The 16,437-nt window shown below is 38.4% G+C and overlaps 2 protein-coding genes and 1 long non-coding RNA gene across 3 annotated transcripts; 1 reads left to right on the top strand and 2 right to left on the bottom strand.

The window, feature by feature from the left end:
- Nucleotides 1–3,315: 3,315 nt before the first annotated feature.
- LOC131791481 (uncharacterized) lies at nt 3,316–12,670 on the bottom strand. The gene is made up of 2 exons (XM_066161001.1): nt 12,543–12,670; nt 3,316–7,764 (listed from the first exon to the last, which is right to left on the bottom strand). Exon 2 carries the CDS (start codon nt 7,726–7,728, stop codon nt 4,000–4,002), a length of 3,729 nt encoding a protein of 1,242 aa, XP_066017098.1. The 5' UTR covers nt 7,729–7,764; nt 12,543–12,670; the 3' UTR covers nt 3,316–3,999.
- LOC136277982 (uncharacterized) lies at nt 12,086–14,230 on the top strand. The gene is made up of 4 exons (XR_010716135.1): nt 12,086–12,144; nt 12,560–12,704; nt 12,791–12,878; nt 14,001–14,230. It is a non-coding gene; the product is annotated as an uncharacterized lncRNA (long non-coding RNA).
- On the bottom strand, nt 13,072–16,411 carry LOC131795598 (cilia- and flagella-associated protein 97). The gene is made up of 2 exons (XM_059113180.2): nt 15,822–16,411; nt 13,072–14,384 (listed from the first exon to the last, which is right to left on the bottom strand). The coding sequence occupies exons 1-2, from the start codon at nt 16,377–16,379 to the stop codon at nt 14,094–14,096; spliced, it is 849 nt and encodes a 282-aa protein (XP_058969163.2). The 5' UTR covers nt 16,380–16,411; the 3' UTR covers nt 13,072–14,093.
- Nucleotides 16,412–16,437: the final 26 nt, after the last annotated feature.

The raw sequence follows: 16,437 nt of genomic DNA, 5'->3' as shown, positions 1-16,437 counted from the left end.
TCAGTATATAGTACTTTCACTCGAGCTAAATTTCTACTTAACCTATGTTGGGCTGCTTCTTGGCTGACAAGAGATGCTTAAGAAATTCAGTTTTGTTGTGACCTGTTTTTATTCTCTGGAAAAATAGTTGAGTCTTCTTGAAATTGAAACAAATTCAGCCTTGCTCCACAGCAGGGATCCCATGTATACTTTACGGAGATGATCAAGTGTATTTGACATAAACGATCATAAGTTTCGACTTTCAACTTTTGTCAATAGAAACGCAATCCATCGCTGCAATAGAAAATTGATTCAACTGAAGGGAAGCGAAACTAGCGAGGCGAACAAATCACGCGTAACGAGAGCGAGGTTGCTTAGGTTGCAAATTTGAAAAGGTAAATGTAAAATAGGGAACTGGAAACACACAAAGTCAAGCTACGGAATATAACTTTTTCAACACGACTTTCCCTATGTGCTTTGGAGAACGCTTATAGAAAATGTCGAATTACGATGGTGGTTGAGTTATTTAGAGAAGTCGTGATTACGAACGCTTGCATTGCGTGATCACAAATAGATGATGAATTAATCAGCCTATTATTCTCAAAGAGTAGACCAAACATAAAATTAACAGGATCTGTTCTTTTTATCTTTGTCCTTCTTTTTCTTTTTAATTCTTTATTTCCTTCTATCTGTAAGTGTTTATCGTAAATCTAACGAGTGATACCAAACTCGTGGATGTGCAAAATGGAACGGAAAATAAATGATGATCTTACTGTGAATGAGGTAGTTTCAGGTTGCACTCATGTATTAGAGCTCTGGAAACCCATTTCTCTTTTCTCATTTCTCTCCTCATTCTATTCCATTTTTGTTTTTTAATCCAACCCAGTCATTCCCGTGTTTACCCTCCGTTCCCGCTGCCTGTCATAATTTTCCTATCAGTTATTCCACGTTTTCTTCGACCTTTGTATTCTCTGTTTATTTGATCTTAAAATGTATGTAAATTTTTAGTGAAGTTTACCATCCCATTGACAAAACGTGTTCTTTCGGCTCTAACTTAATAATACAATATAATGTTATAAAAAGCTTATTCCTTGTAATTCCTCTTTGGTCACCCTAAAAAATCTGAAGGATACCTTATATCAGCGGTAGCAACAATATCAAAGTATTCTTAACTTGTCGCTTTGTTTCCATTTAATGAAATCAAAACTGGATTTATTATTATCAATGTCTGATATACATATGTAAGTATTTTTCAGATATTTCAGTTCGGAAACTTGTAACAAGAACAGTTACATGTAATCTTCGTCATCGAAGCGGCCGACAGATGAATTAGCTTATATTTCAGGAAAAACGCATGTTTTTTTTCTAAAATAGTTCAAATAGTTGTTCTGCTTTGAAAACTGCACTGAGTAGTTCCCTTAAGATGTTTACTACCGCTGATCGCAAATATTGTAAGAAATGTGATAGGAAACAAACCCAATTGAATATCGAGTAATACGAACGATAAAGTGACGACTACAATACCAGTCCTTTAGGGAAAATATATTTCGTTCCCACGATGGGAATTCAGACATGTCCAGACATGAATAATCCGTGCTGCTTGGATGAGAGATCAAAATTTACGAAGTAAATGAGCCGTCAAATAACGAACGCTGTCTTATGATTACGTTATCAAATTAAACCAAACACTGTATCCTATTAGTGTCTTCAAAGTTCACTAAAATTTTGGCAAATTCTCTATTGTAAGGTGATGAATCAAGGATCACCACTTTCCCTTGCCTCTCCCTCACAAACCAAGATTACGCTGCCGAAGGCAAAACTCTCGGTTGAGTTTCTCAAAATATCACGTATGCAAATATTTGAATGGCTCACCACTCCAGGCTAGTGTGATTTTGCATCTAACTTTTTGATAAAGGAAAAGAGTTACGATTGTTTGGACCACGAAGATCTCGAAAGATCAATGACATTAAAGTAAGTCTTGTAAATTACGCGTCACGCGCTTATAAAATAGCACATCACGCATCATGTTGTGATGTCCGGTTCCGCATCACGCGGATAATTTGGGTCCAATCACGCATCACCCTGCAAATTTTGGGGCCATCACGCGTCACGCAAAAATCCATAGCCTCCCTCGAAAATCGGCAAAGGCAAGCGAAGAAGAAATCGCGCTATGAGGTAAAGGAATTAAAGAGAATCTTGAGAGAGGCGTTAACACAACAAGAAGAATTCAAGGCGCGATAAAAGCCATAGACCTCGAAGATAAAGAGCGAGAGGCGAAAGAGAAACGTTTTAGCGGCAACTACTTGAGCAAAGAGAAGAATTCGAGAAAGTACTTGACCACGAGAAGGAGACAGAAATTGATCTTTCAGAATTATTGGACATAATTGTAATGAAACCCTTTGGTGCTCTTTGTGGCTACCTTGAGAGGAAATATTCTTGATTAAAAAAAAGGATCTGGACTTCAAGGAGACACATCATCTACATCAAGATGCAAATGAAGTATCTCCTACTCTTGTAAACAGTCAGTTCCTTCTGAGTAAGTGCCTGTTCTTCCAGTGAAAAGAAAACTCTCAACTCTAACTGACAGTGACCGTGCAGCACGTTTTTGAGCAAGCGGAAGGGGCTATTTTTGGCTCCATTATTTCAGTTAAAATCTTTTTTTGCTTTAAACTTTATTTATTTTTCCAAAAAGATTGATTATGATACAGGAATATGAACAGGAATATGATACAGGATTATGATAACAGGATTATGAAAAAGAGCTCTCATGGAGATTTACAACCGATGGGCCTGTGTATTCAAGTCCTTTTGTAGCCATGATTGAGGGAAGTATGTCTTGTCACACAATGTGTAACGCAAGGCCTTGTGATAAGCATGACACTCAAGTAGCAGCATTTGCTTTGTCAAGTGTTGGAAACCTGTATATTCTGGATTTTTATTTAGGAGTTCTCTTAGCTTTTTTTTCATTGCCTGGTGAAGTATTTCTTCACCTGTTGTATTCAACAATCAAATTCTCATTGGCTGTAGGGACAACTATCTCTACTCACTTGGAATATTAACCCTTTAACTCCCCAAGATCTCATTAGTAATTCTCCTTACTGTCTGCCATATAGTTCTTATGATGTTAATTTGGAGAATTTGGTATTGGATCTACTAATAATTCCTAATTAATATTTTTTCTCATCACTTGTCCGCCTGATATTGTATTGATATTGTATGGAGAAATTCTGTCTTGGTAACTTATGGGAGTTAAAGAGTTAAATGAAAATGAAGAGTAAGTAGTAACGATGTTGACTTTAAAAAATATTTTTATTTTTTTTTTACTCATCTGAAAAATACAGCTAGATTTTCATTTTAATTAATTCCCAGACTGAATTATTTTTTCTGCAGGCTTAAGACTGAATATATTTTATATTACAAAGTTGAATTACAATCAGAATTATCAATATTGCTATTTTGCATCTGTTATTTGAAGATAAACTGTATGAAAAAAAATTATTTCAGTGATTGCATTTCCAGTGGCATATAACAATATTCTATTATGAAATTCTCTACCTCAAGCAGCTATTCATCTTAAACTTAAGTGCAAGTCATTATTGATCCCTTGGGGGGAAGACTGGGAGGATTTTGGGGATCACATGGTGTTTTGGGGGAGTGGAGGTGGATCAGTCATCGCTGACAGAGTATAAAAGGGGATTATAGAAAATTTACTGGCAATGAGGGGGGACCATTAGAATACTACCGAGCCTTTGAGGGGGAGGGGGGCAATGGCTTCCCCTTCTTCCCAGCCCTCCATTCCCCCCCCCAGCCCCCCTCAGGTTATGGATAATGAGTAGTCCCTGATTTGCCAATTTCAGCCCTGGTATTCCTACAGTAAATGATTGTTGTGAAAAGGGAAGAGTTAAGTATTAAATTTTTACAGCGTTCACTCCCTGGCATGTCAATTACTTTTTCATTTCCTCGTTTGACTGAACTTGATCAATAGAAAAGTTACAATGAAAGAAAAAAATCCGCCTCCTCTTAACGTTCCATGCCGTGTCGCAGATCATCCATGGCAAGCTGTACGTTACGTAACTTATTCTGAATACCCCTTACATAAACATGTTCGGGACCAAGTTTTTTCAGTTCAATGTTTAAAGCTCGTTTAAAGTACACATTGGCCTGTTCCAGGTCGCCAAATTTATGGTGTACATCACCCAAACTATTGTAGGAAAATGCTACATAAACATGGTCAGGTTCGAGATTCTTCAACTGGATATGTAAAGCACGTTCGTATAGCTCTTTGGCCTGTTGCGTGTTATCCAACACAAATTGCACATTACCCAAATGGTGGTATGAATTCGCCAAATCAACATGTTCGGGTTCAAGATTTTTCAGGCGTATAGCCAGTGCTTGTTCGTGATATTCCTTGGCCTGTCCCAGATTATTCCATTTAAGATGCACAATGCCTAAGTTATGGTAAGTATCCACGACTTCAAGGTGCTCGGGACCAAGCTTTTTCAACTGAATGTCTAGAGCACACTCCAAATGCTCCTTAGCCTTTTGAAGGTTACACAATTCACGTTCTACATTTCCCAATTTAAGGTAATTACGGGCGACATGAACATGCTCGGGTCCAAGCTTTTTCAACCGAATGTCTAGAGCTCGTTGATAACACTCTTTAGACTTTAGCAGGTCACCCAATTTACGCTGTACAATACCCAAGTCATAGGAAGTATCAGCTACATCAACATGCTCGGGTCCAAGCCTTTTCAACTGAATGTCTAGAGCTCGTTGATAACACTCCTTAGACTTTTGCAGGTCACCCAATTTACGCTGTACAATACCCAAGTCATAGGAAGTATCAGCGACATGAACATGCTCGGGTCCAAGCTTTTTCAACCGAATGTCTAGAGCTTGTTGATAACACTCCTTAGACTTTTGCAGGTCACCCAATTCCCTCTGTACAATACCCAAGCCATTGTAAATATCAGCGACATGAACATGCTCGGGTCCAAGCCTTTTCAACCGAATGTCTAGAGCTTGTTGATAACACTCCTTAGACTTTTGCAGGTCACCCAATTCCCTCTGTACAATACCCAAGCCATAGTAAATATCAGCGACATGAACATGCTCGGGTCCAAGCCTTTTCAACCTAATGTCCAGAGCTCGTTCAATATGGTCCTTAGCTTGTTGCAAGTTTTCCAGTTTACTTTCCACCACACTCATGGTAACCAATGAAAACGCCACATAAATATGATCATGACCAAGATTCTTCACTTGGATTTCCAAAGCACGTTCATAATACTGCATGGCCTCTTTCAGGTTATCCGAGTCGCACTGTACATTACCTAGATGATGGTATGAATTTGCCACATCAACGTGCTGGGGTCCAAGATTTTTTAGCTGAATGTCTAGAGCACGTTCATGATTCTCCTTGGAATTTTGAAAGTCACCCAACTCACGCTGAACCAAACCTAGTAAATTGCAAATTCTCACTAGGGCATCATCCGTGGGTCCACGTTCTCTTAACTCAACGTCTCCAGGATATTCACAACTCCTTATCTTCTTATCCGTTTCAACCAGTTTCAAAGCTGTTTCACAGTAAACTTTTGCTCCTGAAAATTCGCGGTGATTTCTGCAAATTACTGCAAGCCTTCTGAAATATTCTGAAAATTTGAAGTAGTTAAAAACGTGTTTCTCGGTAATTTGATATTTATCCTCGTGAAGGAAGACCTTTTCAACTTCTGCAGCAAACGTATTCAAGTGTGGAATGAGATGCTCACTATCACGAATAGAGTTTTCGTTGTTCCAAGTGTGTGGTAGATGAATGTCTATGAATTGGTTGAAGGACATTACAGCGTATGCAACACTTCGAACGTGTTCATCAGGCTCCTGACACTCGTTGATTACAGATTTACTGGCTTCATGCACAACTTGATGCACACTAACAAAAATTCCACTTTCTCTCTCATCGAAGAGAAGAAGAGAGTAGCCTTGGATCTGAAGAGCAATTTCTTCTTTATCCAAATGCGGATTTTGATCATTCAAAATGTAGTTCATAAGGATGTCTAAATGCAAAGGTTGTAAAGAACACAGGGAAAGGAGTGTAAACGCGCTTTTAACAACACTGTCATTGTTTATCGCTCGTTCAATAGCCAGCTTGGTTGCGACAGTCATGGACTTCCTGTAGCTTAGGTTGGTTTTTGTCAGTTCCTTTTCAGTAAGGGCTCGCATACCTCTCTCTAGCTTTTCTAAGTACTCTTCCCATCCAAAGCTTCTGGCAACTTTACTTTCACGAACCTTTTTCATGTAAACGCCTGCACTAGCCAGCGCGAGGGGTTGGTAATCTAATGCCTTAGCGATTTTATCCTCCATTCCTTGTTGTCTTATACCAGAGACCTTTGCTAAAAAGCAACGGGCATCTGTGGGCACCATGCCTTCGCTCACTGAAATGTGAGAGACAAACGAGCTTTCAGAGGGGATGGATGAAGAGTTCTGTGTTGTGATAAGCAACTGGCCTTTCGTCCACAGGTGGTTTCCAGGCCGAGGGAGAAAATCATGTACATCACATAAACTGCTAACATTGTCGACCACCAAGAGCCACGATCCGTAAAGAGGAATTTTGGTTGCTATCAAATCCTTTAGATTGTTGATTTGTTCTTCGAACTGCATCACTGTTGAGTTAAGGGTTTGCATGATAGTGTATTCAGGGCACTTGATTTGTCTTCCCAAAGAAGCGTACGATTCCAGGAGTGTTTTTGAACTTTCAGCGTTGAGAGTCATTATGAACGTGGGGGTTTTGAGGTCTTTGCTGGCTGTTTCGTAAAAGTGTTGAGCTACCAGACCGGCTAGTTGAGATTTGCCACTTCCAGGGTTACCCGAAATATATAAGTAACTCAAACCATTTTCATTTGCTTCTCTTAGTCGTTCAAGTTCTTTTGTTATTTTGCCAACCTCGCTCTCGCGTGATGCCATTTCGTGTGATGGTTTAGGCGGAAGAATGCAGAACGAAGAAACATCACTATGTAACTGTTCCTCAAGGACATGGTGTTGTTCTTGAAGGACTTGATGCATTTCGTCAAGGACTTGATGCTTTTCGTCAAGGACTTGATACTGTTGTTGAAGGACCTGATTATCTTCTTCAAGGAGTTGATGTGTTTCTGTAAGGAAACGGTTTTGCTCTTTAAAGGTTTGTAGTTTCACGTTGGTTTCACGGAGTTCATGGTAGAGGATCTTAACGTTTTCCAAAACACTTTGAAGTTCCTTCGTCGGAAAAGTTTTCTGCTTGCAGATATTTTGAATATCATTGGTTGAGAGACCAAGGGACTGAAATGCGATCTGCATTTTACGAACAGCAAGTTTGAACTGTAGATCTGACAGCTGACCCTGTGGCATGTGAGCAAACTCTTCATTGCGAAATTCTCTGAGATCATTAACATTCGAGCAAACTGCTGCATCGAGTCCGTGGCTAATGGAATCGGAGTAAAGGATTGCAAAGAAGAGTGTAGTACAATCCCACTGTGCCCTATTTCCGTTTCTTATCGTTTCCAGCGGACGAGCGTTTCGTGTTCGGCTCCGGAGAGACTCTGTGTTGTAAAAGTCCATTCCATTTTGAGGTGTATCTTTCCATTCTCCCAACGTTGCCTGGTAACGACTGTCCCACTCTTGTTTAAAAATGGATCGCAGCCCATGTGGCAGGATATTAGTGACTAGATGACAAATTCTGAAGTAGTTTAGTTGCTCTTTGGTGTAAACTGAGGAAGCCATGTCTTCCTTATCGTGTCATTCTTTTAAGTTTCAAACCTGTTTGGAAACCATATTACACCTTCAATATTGACTGAAAAGAATCTTAATTTCAATTGCCAATTATTTGCACTAGGTGTGCAAGAATGAGAAACTTCATGGTAAGTTCACCTTGGTATTTTTTGTAAGGTCTGCATGGTTGCCCCTGCTCATTGAATGTAATGTTTATACAAATGGCCCTTGGTTATTCCAATTTGTCCCTCACCATTTATCCCAGGAAATCAAGAAGTCATTCTAGAATTTAAATGATCAGACATTTTCTACTATCGTATGGTGTTTAGTAATTTGTAATCATACGGGAGACAAAGAAATCGGATGACCGCGGAGCGGGAGTTCGATTTGTCAATCACCAGTATGATTACTGATCAAAATTGACGACACGAAAACCTCTTACCAAGTAATTATAACCATTTCAATTTCCGGGAGAAGTATAAAATGTATTCATTAGAAAAAGGGCTTATAATTACAATCTTTAAACACTGAAGCATTATAATCTTTGAGAAATACAAAATGACAAGCTCCAGAAACAGTTTACAATAGTCATTGTGGGAAATCCTCGGCTTTGGATGGTAGGATGGTGTGCCATTGATAAGATTTCTATTATCAATTTTGTGAGTTATTAATTCTGTGAACCAAATGTCAGATGACACCTTTTCAGATATATCAGTAAGAACCAGGGTAGTTCATCCACCAATCACATTCGTGGAAATCGGGATGGTTATAATAAGACAGGAAAAGTTATAAGAACTGCGGAGTTAAATTTTTTTGCACTGTTAACGTTGATCTTGTAAAAGGAAACAGAGAATAGCTTCGCGCTAAAAATTAAATACCATGTAATTTTTCTTAAGTGGCCGGCGTCCTACTCTGATCGCAGCATTTGTCATGGAAGGAAAGCTTAGAAGCTTTTTTTTTCAATTTACATAACGCATGGATCTGCATGATAGAGGTAATAACTACCCTAGCAAGTATACTTCAAATAAGGGAAGGTCACCGATGGACAAAGTGTGAAGGCTTTTTTTGGCTGTTCTTCACTGATTTATGATGATTTTATCCTTCCTTAAAGATAACTGCCATATCTTTGTCATTTCAGAATTTTCAGAAATACATTAATTAAGAGACGTGTTTTGGTCAAGAGTCTTTTTCATTTTGCTTATTGCCATAAAGCGCCATTGGTTGTTGCGTGACTCGCTCAGTTTAAGAAATAGAATAGCTTGATTTTATTTTTGATGAGCGATACACAATAATCATACGCACTCAGTGAATTCTCAAGCCAACCTCTTTCCAAGGGTTCTCGGATCAATATCAGTATCTGGGCAACTGCCCACCTACCCCTCCCCTAACCCAACACCAGTCAATTGATAACAAGGAAGGGTTAATGTTGGGTTAGGGGAGGGGTGGGTGGGCAGTTGCCCAGATACTGATATTGATCCGGGTTCTCTCTCTTCCTTCCTCGCGAAAGTTATGCACTTATTAATTATTAGCCCCCCCCCCCCCCCCGACAACCTTAGGGTGGAGAATTAATTTTAATAATTAATTATTATTTGAACCAGAAGTGCCAAGTCTTTCCAGCGGAATGCAAATGATCTATCCATAAATAAGGAGGTGTAAAAATTCACTTTCGCGAAGGATAGGCTAAAAAGAAAAGATCTACAAGGTCAAGGTTTTTAAGATTGGTCAACGCGTAAAATGTCACTGTCGCACATGAAGTAATGGGCTTCTGACGGTCGCTGATTTTGTCTCTTACAAAAAAAAGATTGGGTGGGGCATTTAAACGCAATGTTTGCTCGGAGGTTGATCAAACCAATCTTCAAAAGTTCAAATGCCCGAGGTTTCTCGAGGGGATACTGAAGCTGCGAAATGATCGACACATCACTTCTCGAGGGAGAAAAAGAAAGGACCCTGGGAACGAGGATGTCTCCACGCGACCGGTTCTCGCACGCACGTGTCTAACGCTCTCTACGTCATAACCTCGAGTTTGGCTACACATAAGCTAAAAAAAGTTATAAGCTTCTGGAGCGTTTTGTAATTGTAAGGACAATTTTGCCTCTGATCCCTTACTGGAGTCAAAGTCAAAGTCAAAGCATTGTCCTGCCATCTGCTCGACGTTAGCCAGTTTGTGAAACGTCGTCACGCATAAGATTCAATGCAGCTCAGCCGTTGCTGGTGGTCTTGTCATGCAACGCATTTCTGTCCGCCACCAAGAGAAAGCGTTGCGTAATAAGACCAAACAACAGCTAATGAGTTTCTTTCTCCAAGAATAAAACGTTTTGTATAAGTTATAGGAATATCTCTTTGTTTTCATGCGTCTTATTTTTTCCCACTTTACGTTCTCATCATTGGGTCCCGACCTGTCGGCGACGTCTACCGGCGGTACTGAAAAATGATCTTTCTACCTTTCGGAACCTATTGAGTGGTGTATGATTACTATAAAGGGGATTTATTTTTTTCAAATTTTTTTTTAGATATGATTATTTTTGGCCGTCACCCAAGAATTCCCACCAAAAATTCATGACCGTCCATACACCTCATGGTGAAATTTCGAAGTCTTCGACATTCGGTCACAAAACATCAAAAACAACTAAACTATTGGTTACATTAGGGTTATTGCGCAATATAAATGTCACATCATGGGTTTCCCGCATACCACGGAGTTTTACTTGTAAGATATGGAAAGCGTACTCCGACATCCGTCAGAAGGAGGTCATCTCGGGTAGATTTCCGATTACGAAATCCGAGCTCGCCCGATGTTGTCTTCGTGATGAAGGCCCTATTTAGCATATTAGACCCGCAAAACAGAGTAGAAACGAACACGCGCTTCGTTTTCGCTCATGACTTCGTAATAGCCGTAAGATGTTTGCTTCTTTTTTTTTCGTTGCTTACCTTTATTACAGACTCCACAAAATTTCTGCGATGCCTCCTTTTCAAGGATGGCCGATTACAACTACAACATAGTAACACCTACACGAAATCTGTCAAAACTGAAAAAAAACTTATTCTCAGAACTTCCCGTTAATTGTTTATTATCAAGATAATCGTCGAAGTAAAATATATCTATGTAGTAATTTTTATCTATGTAGAAGTCAGCTAAAATAATTTTTTTATTCACGAGAAACTGTTTCTTGATGAAATTAGAAGATCCTCGCAGCTAAGAACACTACTGAAACTAGTAGTTGTAAGTAGGACCTGAAAAAAAAATTTTCAGGCCCGTACGGGATTTGAACCCATGACCTCTGCGATACCGGTGCAGCGCTCTACCAATTGAGCTAACAAGCCAACTGGGAGATGGTCAATGAATTGGGTACAAATAAACATCCGAGTGAATGAAGATTTAGATATATGAAAATTCACATATTTGCACTGCTTAGGGTTAGGGTTAGGGTTAGGGTTAGGGTATACGTTCTTGTAGATCTTTCCCTAAGTACGCTCTTGCGTTTAGAATTGAAAATCCTCATCTAAATATTGTAAAAAATATTATCGTAGAATATTTTCAATGATAATCATGGCACAACGCAGATAGAGAAAATGTAATAGGTGAGACAAGTCACGGATTATCCTTGTCGACAAAAGTAATATCGCCTGCTACATTATATTCAAACTTAATCTCCGTCCAATCGTGGTAATGTAAAATTTTTTATCAATTACCATATTAGAAATAACAATATATCGCTTAAACTCTGAACGTAACTGCGTTAAATTTATTTCTTCAGAAATCCAGAGGTTTCCAGTGTTTTAAAATCCTCCTTTTGACAGATTTCGTGAAGATGTCATTACGTTGTAGTTGTGATCGGCCATCGTGAAAAGGAAGCGTCAAATGTATTTTGTTGAATCTGTCATATAGGTTAGCAACGGGAAAAAAATGCAAATATCTTAACGCTAATACAAAGTCATGAGCGAAAACGAAGTAAGTGTTCCTTTCTACTCTATTTTGCGGCTCTAAAATGCGAAATAGGGCCTTCATGACAACATCGGGCGAGCTCGGATTTCGTCATCAGAAATCTAACCGAGATGACCTCTGGTGTTTTAACATCCTCCTTTCGACAGATTTCGTGGAGGTGTCACTATGTTGTAGTTGTAATCGGCCATCCGTGAAAAGGAGGCATCGCAACAATTTTTTGGAGTCTGTAATATAGGTAAGCAACGGAAAAAAATGCAAATATCTTGACGCTAATACGAAGTCATGAGCGAAAACGAAGCGCGTGTTCGTTTCTACTCTGTTTTGCGGGTCTAATATGCTAAATAGGGCCTTCATCACGAAGACAACATCGGGCGAGCTCGGATTTCGTAATCGGAAATCTACCCGAGATGACCTCCTTCTGACGGATGTCGGAGTACGCTTTCCGTAAGATATAGTGAAGGAGGCCTAATGATCAGCTAAGATCGGTAAGCTTTCCTAAAATTTACAGGCAACTTTGATCAATGATCCCGATTCGAACCGAAAAGTATATAAGAATGCTGACTGAAATTGGTGATGGATAAAACAAGAGATACTTGATAAGCACATTGTTGTCAGATTGCGTCATATTCCTTCTTAACATTGATTTTGTTCTTTACATGATTGAAAACTAAGAAACGTATCTCCTTTGACTCTTAATGACCGTCTCGAACGTTAAGTATATCACAAATAACACGAATTTGCTCCTGAAACGATGCGACGTGCAGTTTTTCAGTTGCATCTGCATATATTTCCGTGTTACGGTAAATATTCAGAGCCTGTTCTTTGATCAGAATTGAATTAGATAAAGTTTTCTGCTCACTTTGTCTGAAGGATATGTACTCACCATTCTATACACAACAGTTTAGCCGTGACAGCATCATAAATTGTAAGTCAAAGACTTAGTGAGCAAGGTCCATGGAGTCACCTTCGTTACTGATGTCTGCAAGTCGTGTGTGGCTAGTCTTACAAATCCCATCGTACTTTGTGGGTAAACAAAAGCGCATAGGTATGTAATACGTACAGATTTAACAAGTCAGCCACCTACCTTTTTTTAAACTGGCATCCGATTTCAAAAAGTCTTTTCTCTTTTAGCGTTGAACCAGAAGAAGAAGAATCAGAAGAATACTTTCTCGTTCATCAATTGAAAACTGCTCAAAAGGCAGCCCAGTTCTATTCAATTGTGAGTTCTTTTCTAATCCGTATTACACATTAAACATGATGGGTGTGTCTTATCGTTTTCCCTGAGAGCACCAAAGGATTGCAATAGGTTTGAGCCAGACTGTTAATATGAAAGGGAGATTGTACCCTCCCCCCCTTGGTGTTTTTTAATGTTCTTTTTTTATCTTCTTCTTTTCCAGTCTAAGATTTTCTTTCTTGAAACAAGAGATTTATCTTTTAGAGTCAAAAAATGTTTGTAGGAGAGTTAGGAAAGGACAAAGAAGAAGAAAAAAACAATTTTGGTCTCAAGAATTCAATGTGAAACACATGATTAGTTGGAGCACTTATGTCTAGAAAGGACTCAAGCCATTCCATCCAATATTGTTATATTATTAGCTCACTTGTATTTTTTTTAAACAATTAAATACAAACTTGTCAACCTACAGGCTTTATAATTATCAACTTCAAAATTTTTCTCCTTACCTACTTTTACCTTGTTTAAAAGGGTAAGAAACTCACAAAGAATGTAAGAGGGTAATTTAGTATTACCAATTGAGTTGATAACATAATTTGGCCACTGTAAAGAGTTTAAAAGCTGATGTTTCAAGTGTTAGCCCTTCATAATAGTGATTGATGAAGGGCTAACGTTCAAATTGTCAGCTTTTAAACTCTTTATGATGGCCAATTTATGATATCAACTCAGTTGATAATACTAAAGTACTTGTTGTTGTACTCTCCCACTGACGCAGCACCACAGTTTCTTTAGAAAGTTACCCCTTTTATTTACAAAAAATATGTCAAACAAAGCAAGGTGAATTTTTGTGGTATTTATAATTTAGATTCTGAGTACAAATTATTCCTTTACATGATAACACATGCATGTCAATTTAATTAAAGCAGTCAAAATTTTTTTACCATTCCCTAATTGTGTGTAATGATATAAATAGAAAACTGCTCCCTAAGTAATGCCTTGTCATTGATTTTATGGTCACATGACAAATTCTGGTCTTTTAGAGAAAAGAAATTAACCTTAACTGCTCTGAGCAAGACTTTTCTTTTTCTTTTCTTAAATAATAACAATCTCTCATTGGCTCTTAAAATGGATAAACATGTGGTCCATGTTTCTTTTCTTGCGCATATTTAGATCTGGGATCCAGGATACCATAAAATTTTTTAACAAGAGTTCACAACAGATCACATGAATCAGTTTATGAGCTACAGAGGTAAATATTGCAGATCACCATCCAGATTCCCACACAGGTTTAGACATGGCTTTCCTCTGTGCAGATCGACTTGAACCACTGGAAATCCTTGAACTTGCTACACTTGCAGAATCACCAATCATGAAACTGGACTCACTGGAAGAACGTGACAAGTGGGAGACACTTCCTGTGCTGCTTTTTGCACTGCTTGGTCGGCTTCTTGAGGCCGTTTTTGAATATTGTTTCTGTTTAATATGTTCTTTGAGTAATGAGTCCCGTGATAATGTCCTTGTTGGTTTGACTGTTTGAAGCCTTTCAAGTAATTTCTGAAAAAAATATTCATAAAATTCTCATAATTAGTTTACCAGCAAATGTGTAGCTTCTAAAAGGGAGAATTTACAGTCAGATCTTGAGATTTAAAGGGTAAAAAAGAAGCAGTTTCAGTTGCAAAGATTACTAATATTTTCAAATCAACATTGATAGGTTATGAGTTAAACAAAGTCAAGTGTGGATGAATTTTACTGGCTTTGTGACAAGTAAAAATGTTATGGATAGCACACTTCTGAGGAAAATGTTGAAATTCATAATTGATATAAGACCAAAGGAGATAAAAAAAAAAGAAGAGAAATTCACATCCTCTGATGCTACATATTCCTGTGAGGTCTTCATATTAAGGATTAACTCCCAATCAGAGGAGCACCAACCTCCCAAAATATGAAACATTTTAAGATATTTGAATTGGAAGCACCTTCCCCTCCCTAAAAAATTGTCAGAGGACAGCTATGTTCCAGTCTCTCCTCTCAAGTGGAAAGTCATGTAAACCTTGTACATGTGTGCTTATTTCAACAGAGTTTGTATATTTAGGTGGGTTAGGTGGGGGCACACAATAAGAATTAATTTTCATTCATGATTTATTAAGCAAGAAGGGTACTTATTTTTTATGTTTAGGCCAATTAGAGAGGTGGTCATTCAAGGGGGGGGGGGGCAATCAATTCAAAGGATTATCATAATGACAAACCACAATCTAAAGAAAAATGTCAATATATTAAACTATCATTCAATTATCATGCAGAGACCAAGAATTATCTGGAATTTCCCCTTTTACAGAGTCTTCTCCTGGATATATTATAAACTGTATGTTGGCTGACTGAGATATTTATTCAGTATTTGGGAGAATCTTGATTATTACAGAAAATTGGGCATATATGCCCTCATAATGGAACATAAGCCAGTAAAGAGCAATATTTCGTTGATGTCCATTGAAATGAAAAGCAAGCAAATCAACCAAGGCAATCCATCTTTTGTTTTTTCTTATGTTTACGCTTTCAGTGAATCATTTGATGTTGCTTGTTATGCATTAAAAAGTTCTGACCTCTCAAAATTATGGTTATCATAAAAACAGAGAAAGGTTGGGAAATAGCGCGCCTATTTAACATTCTACATGTTTTAATTTAGTCAAGTAGAGTGAAATACCTCGGCATATCTTCCTGTACATTGCGAGTGGTAAAAAATGCGTCAGCATTGCATAATTAATTCATCACGCAAAGCATAGTTTTCAAATATTAACGTTGTCAAATATTATAAGATAACTATTTGCCTAAAAGTAAGAGGAGTGTTATCGAGTAACAGCGAAGCACAAACAATAAACTTACTGTGTAGATTTTGTCTGGTCAGAATTTCGTTTTGCTTTTTTTCTTACTTGAAGGATTTTTTCAAGACTCATAATATCAAAGAACCACTACAACACTTCTCGTAATACTAACCTGATTTTCCATATCTACTTTTCGTTGAAACCTGTATCTGTTGACCTCAGACGAAGTTTGTACCCGTAAGGGTTCTGAAACAAGTTTCCTTGGTTGGGCAGACTTCGGTCTTCCTCTGTTTCTTGTTATTTCTTTTAAAAGTCTCTTATTTTCTCGATCAATAGCATCTACTGTGGCATTGCTGAAAGACATGTTTTTACGATCTAGAGGCCGAGGGCGGCGAGACTCGTTGAGATGTACAGCACTTCTTGGTCTCGATCTAGACGCCGAAGACACCGAGGAATGTCTTGAAGCAGTATCGTCGAAGTCTCTGTCCTTTTGAGTACTTTGCCGATCATCTTTCGAAGTCGGACCTCCACAGGTTTCTTCTGTTTTTGATCTCTCTGTTGGTTTTTCATTCAGTTTCTCGTTAATATCGAGAACGGCTTGAAGAAGGAGATTCAAATCTATCTGATCAGAATTAGGAAGCAAAAAATGCTCCTTTCTGAGACGGTCGTTGGTTTTATCACGACATTCGCTCCCCGTAGAACTCCTGCGATGAGGTTCCGTGGACGCCATGTTTCTTTCCGAACCGTCTTCTTCGGAAACGATAGGTCCGGTTACCATAGTAACTGCT

This window comes from Pocillopora verrucosa, chromosome 14, assembly GCF_036669915.1.
Source record: "Pocillopora verrucosa isolate sample1 chromosome 14, ASM3666991v2, whole genome shotgun sequence".
In the NCBI taxonomy this organism is placed as follows: Eukaryota; Metazoa; Cnidaria; class Anthozoa; order Scleractinia; family Pocilloporidae; genus Pocillopora; species Pocillopora verrucosa.
Note: the sequence above shows the minus strand (reverse complement) of the source record. Positions and strands in the feature narration are given on the sequence as shown.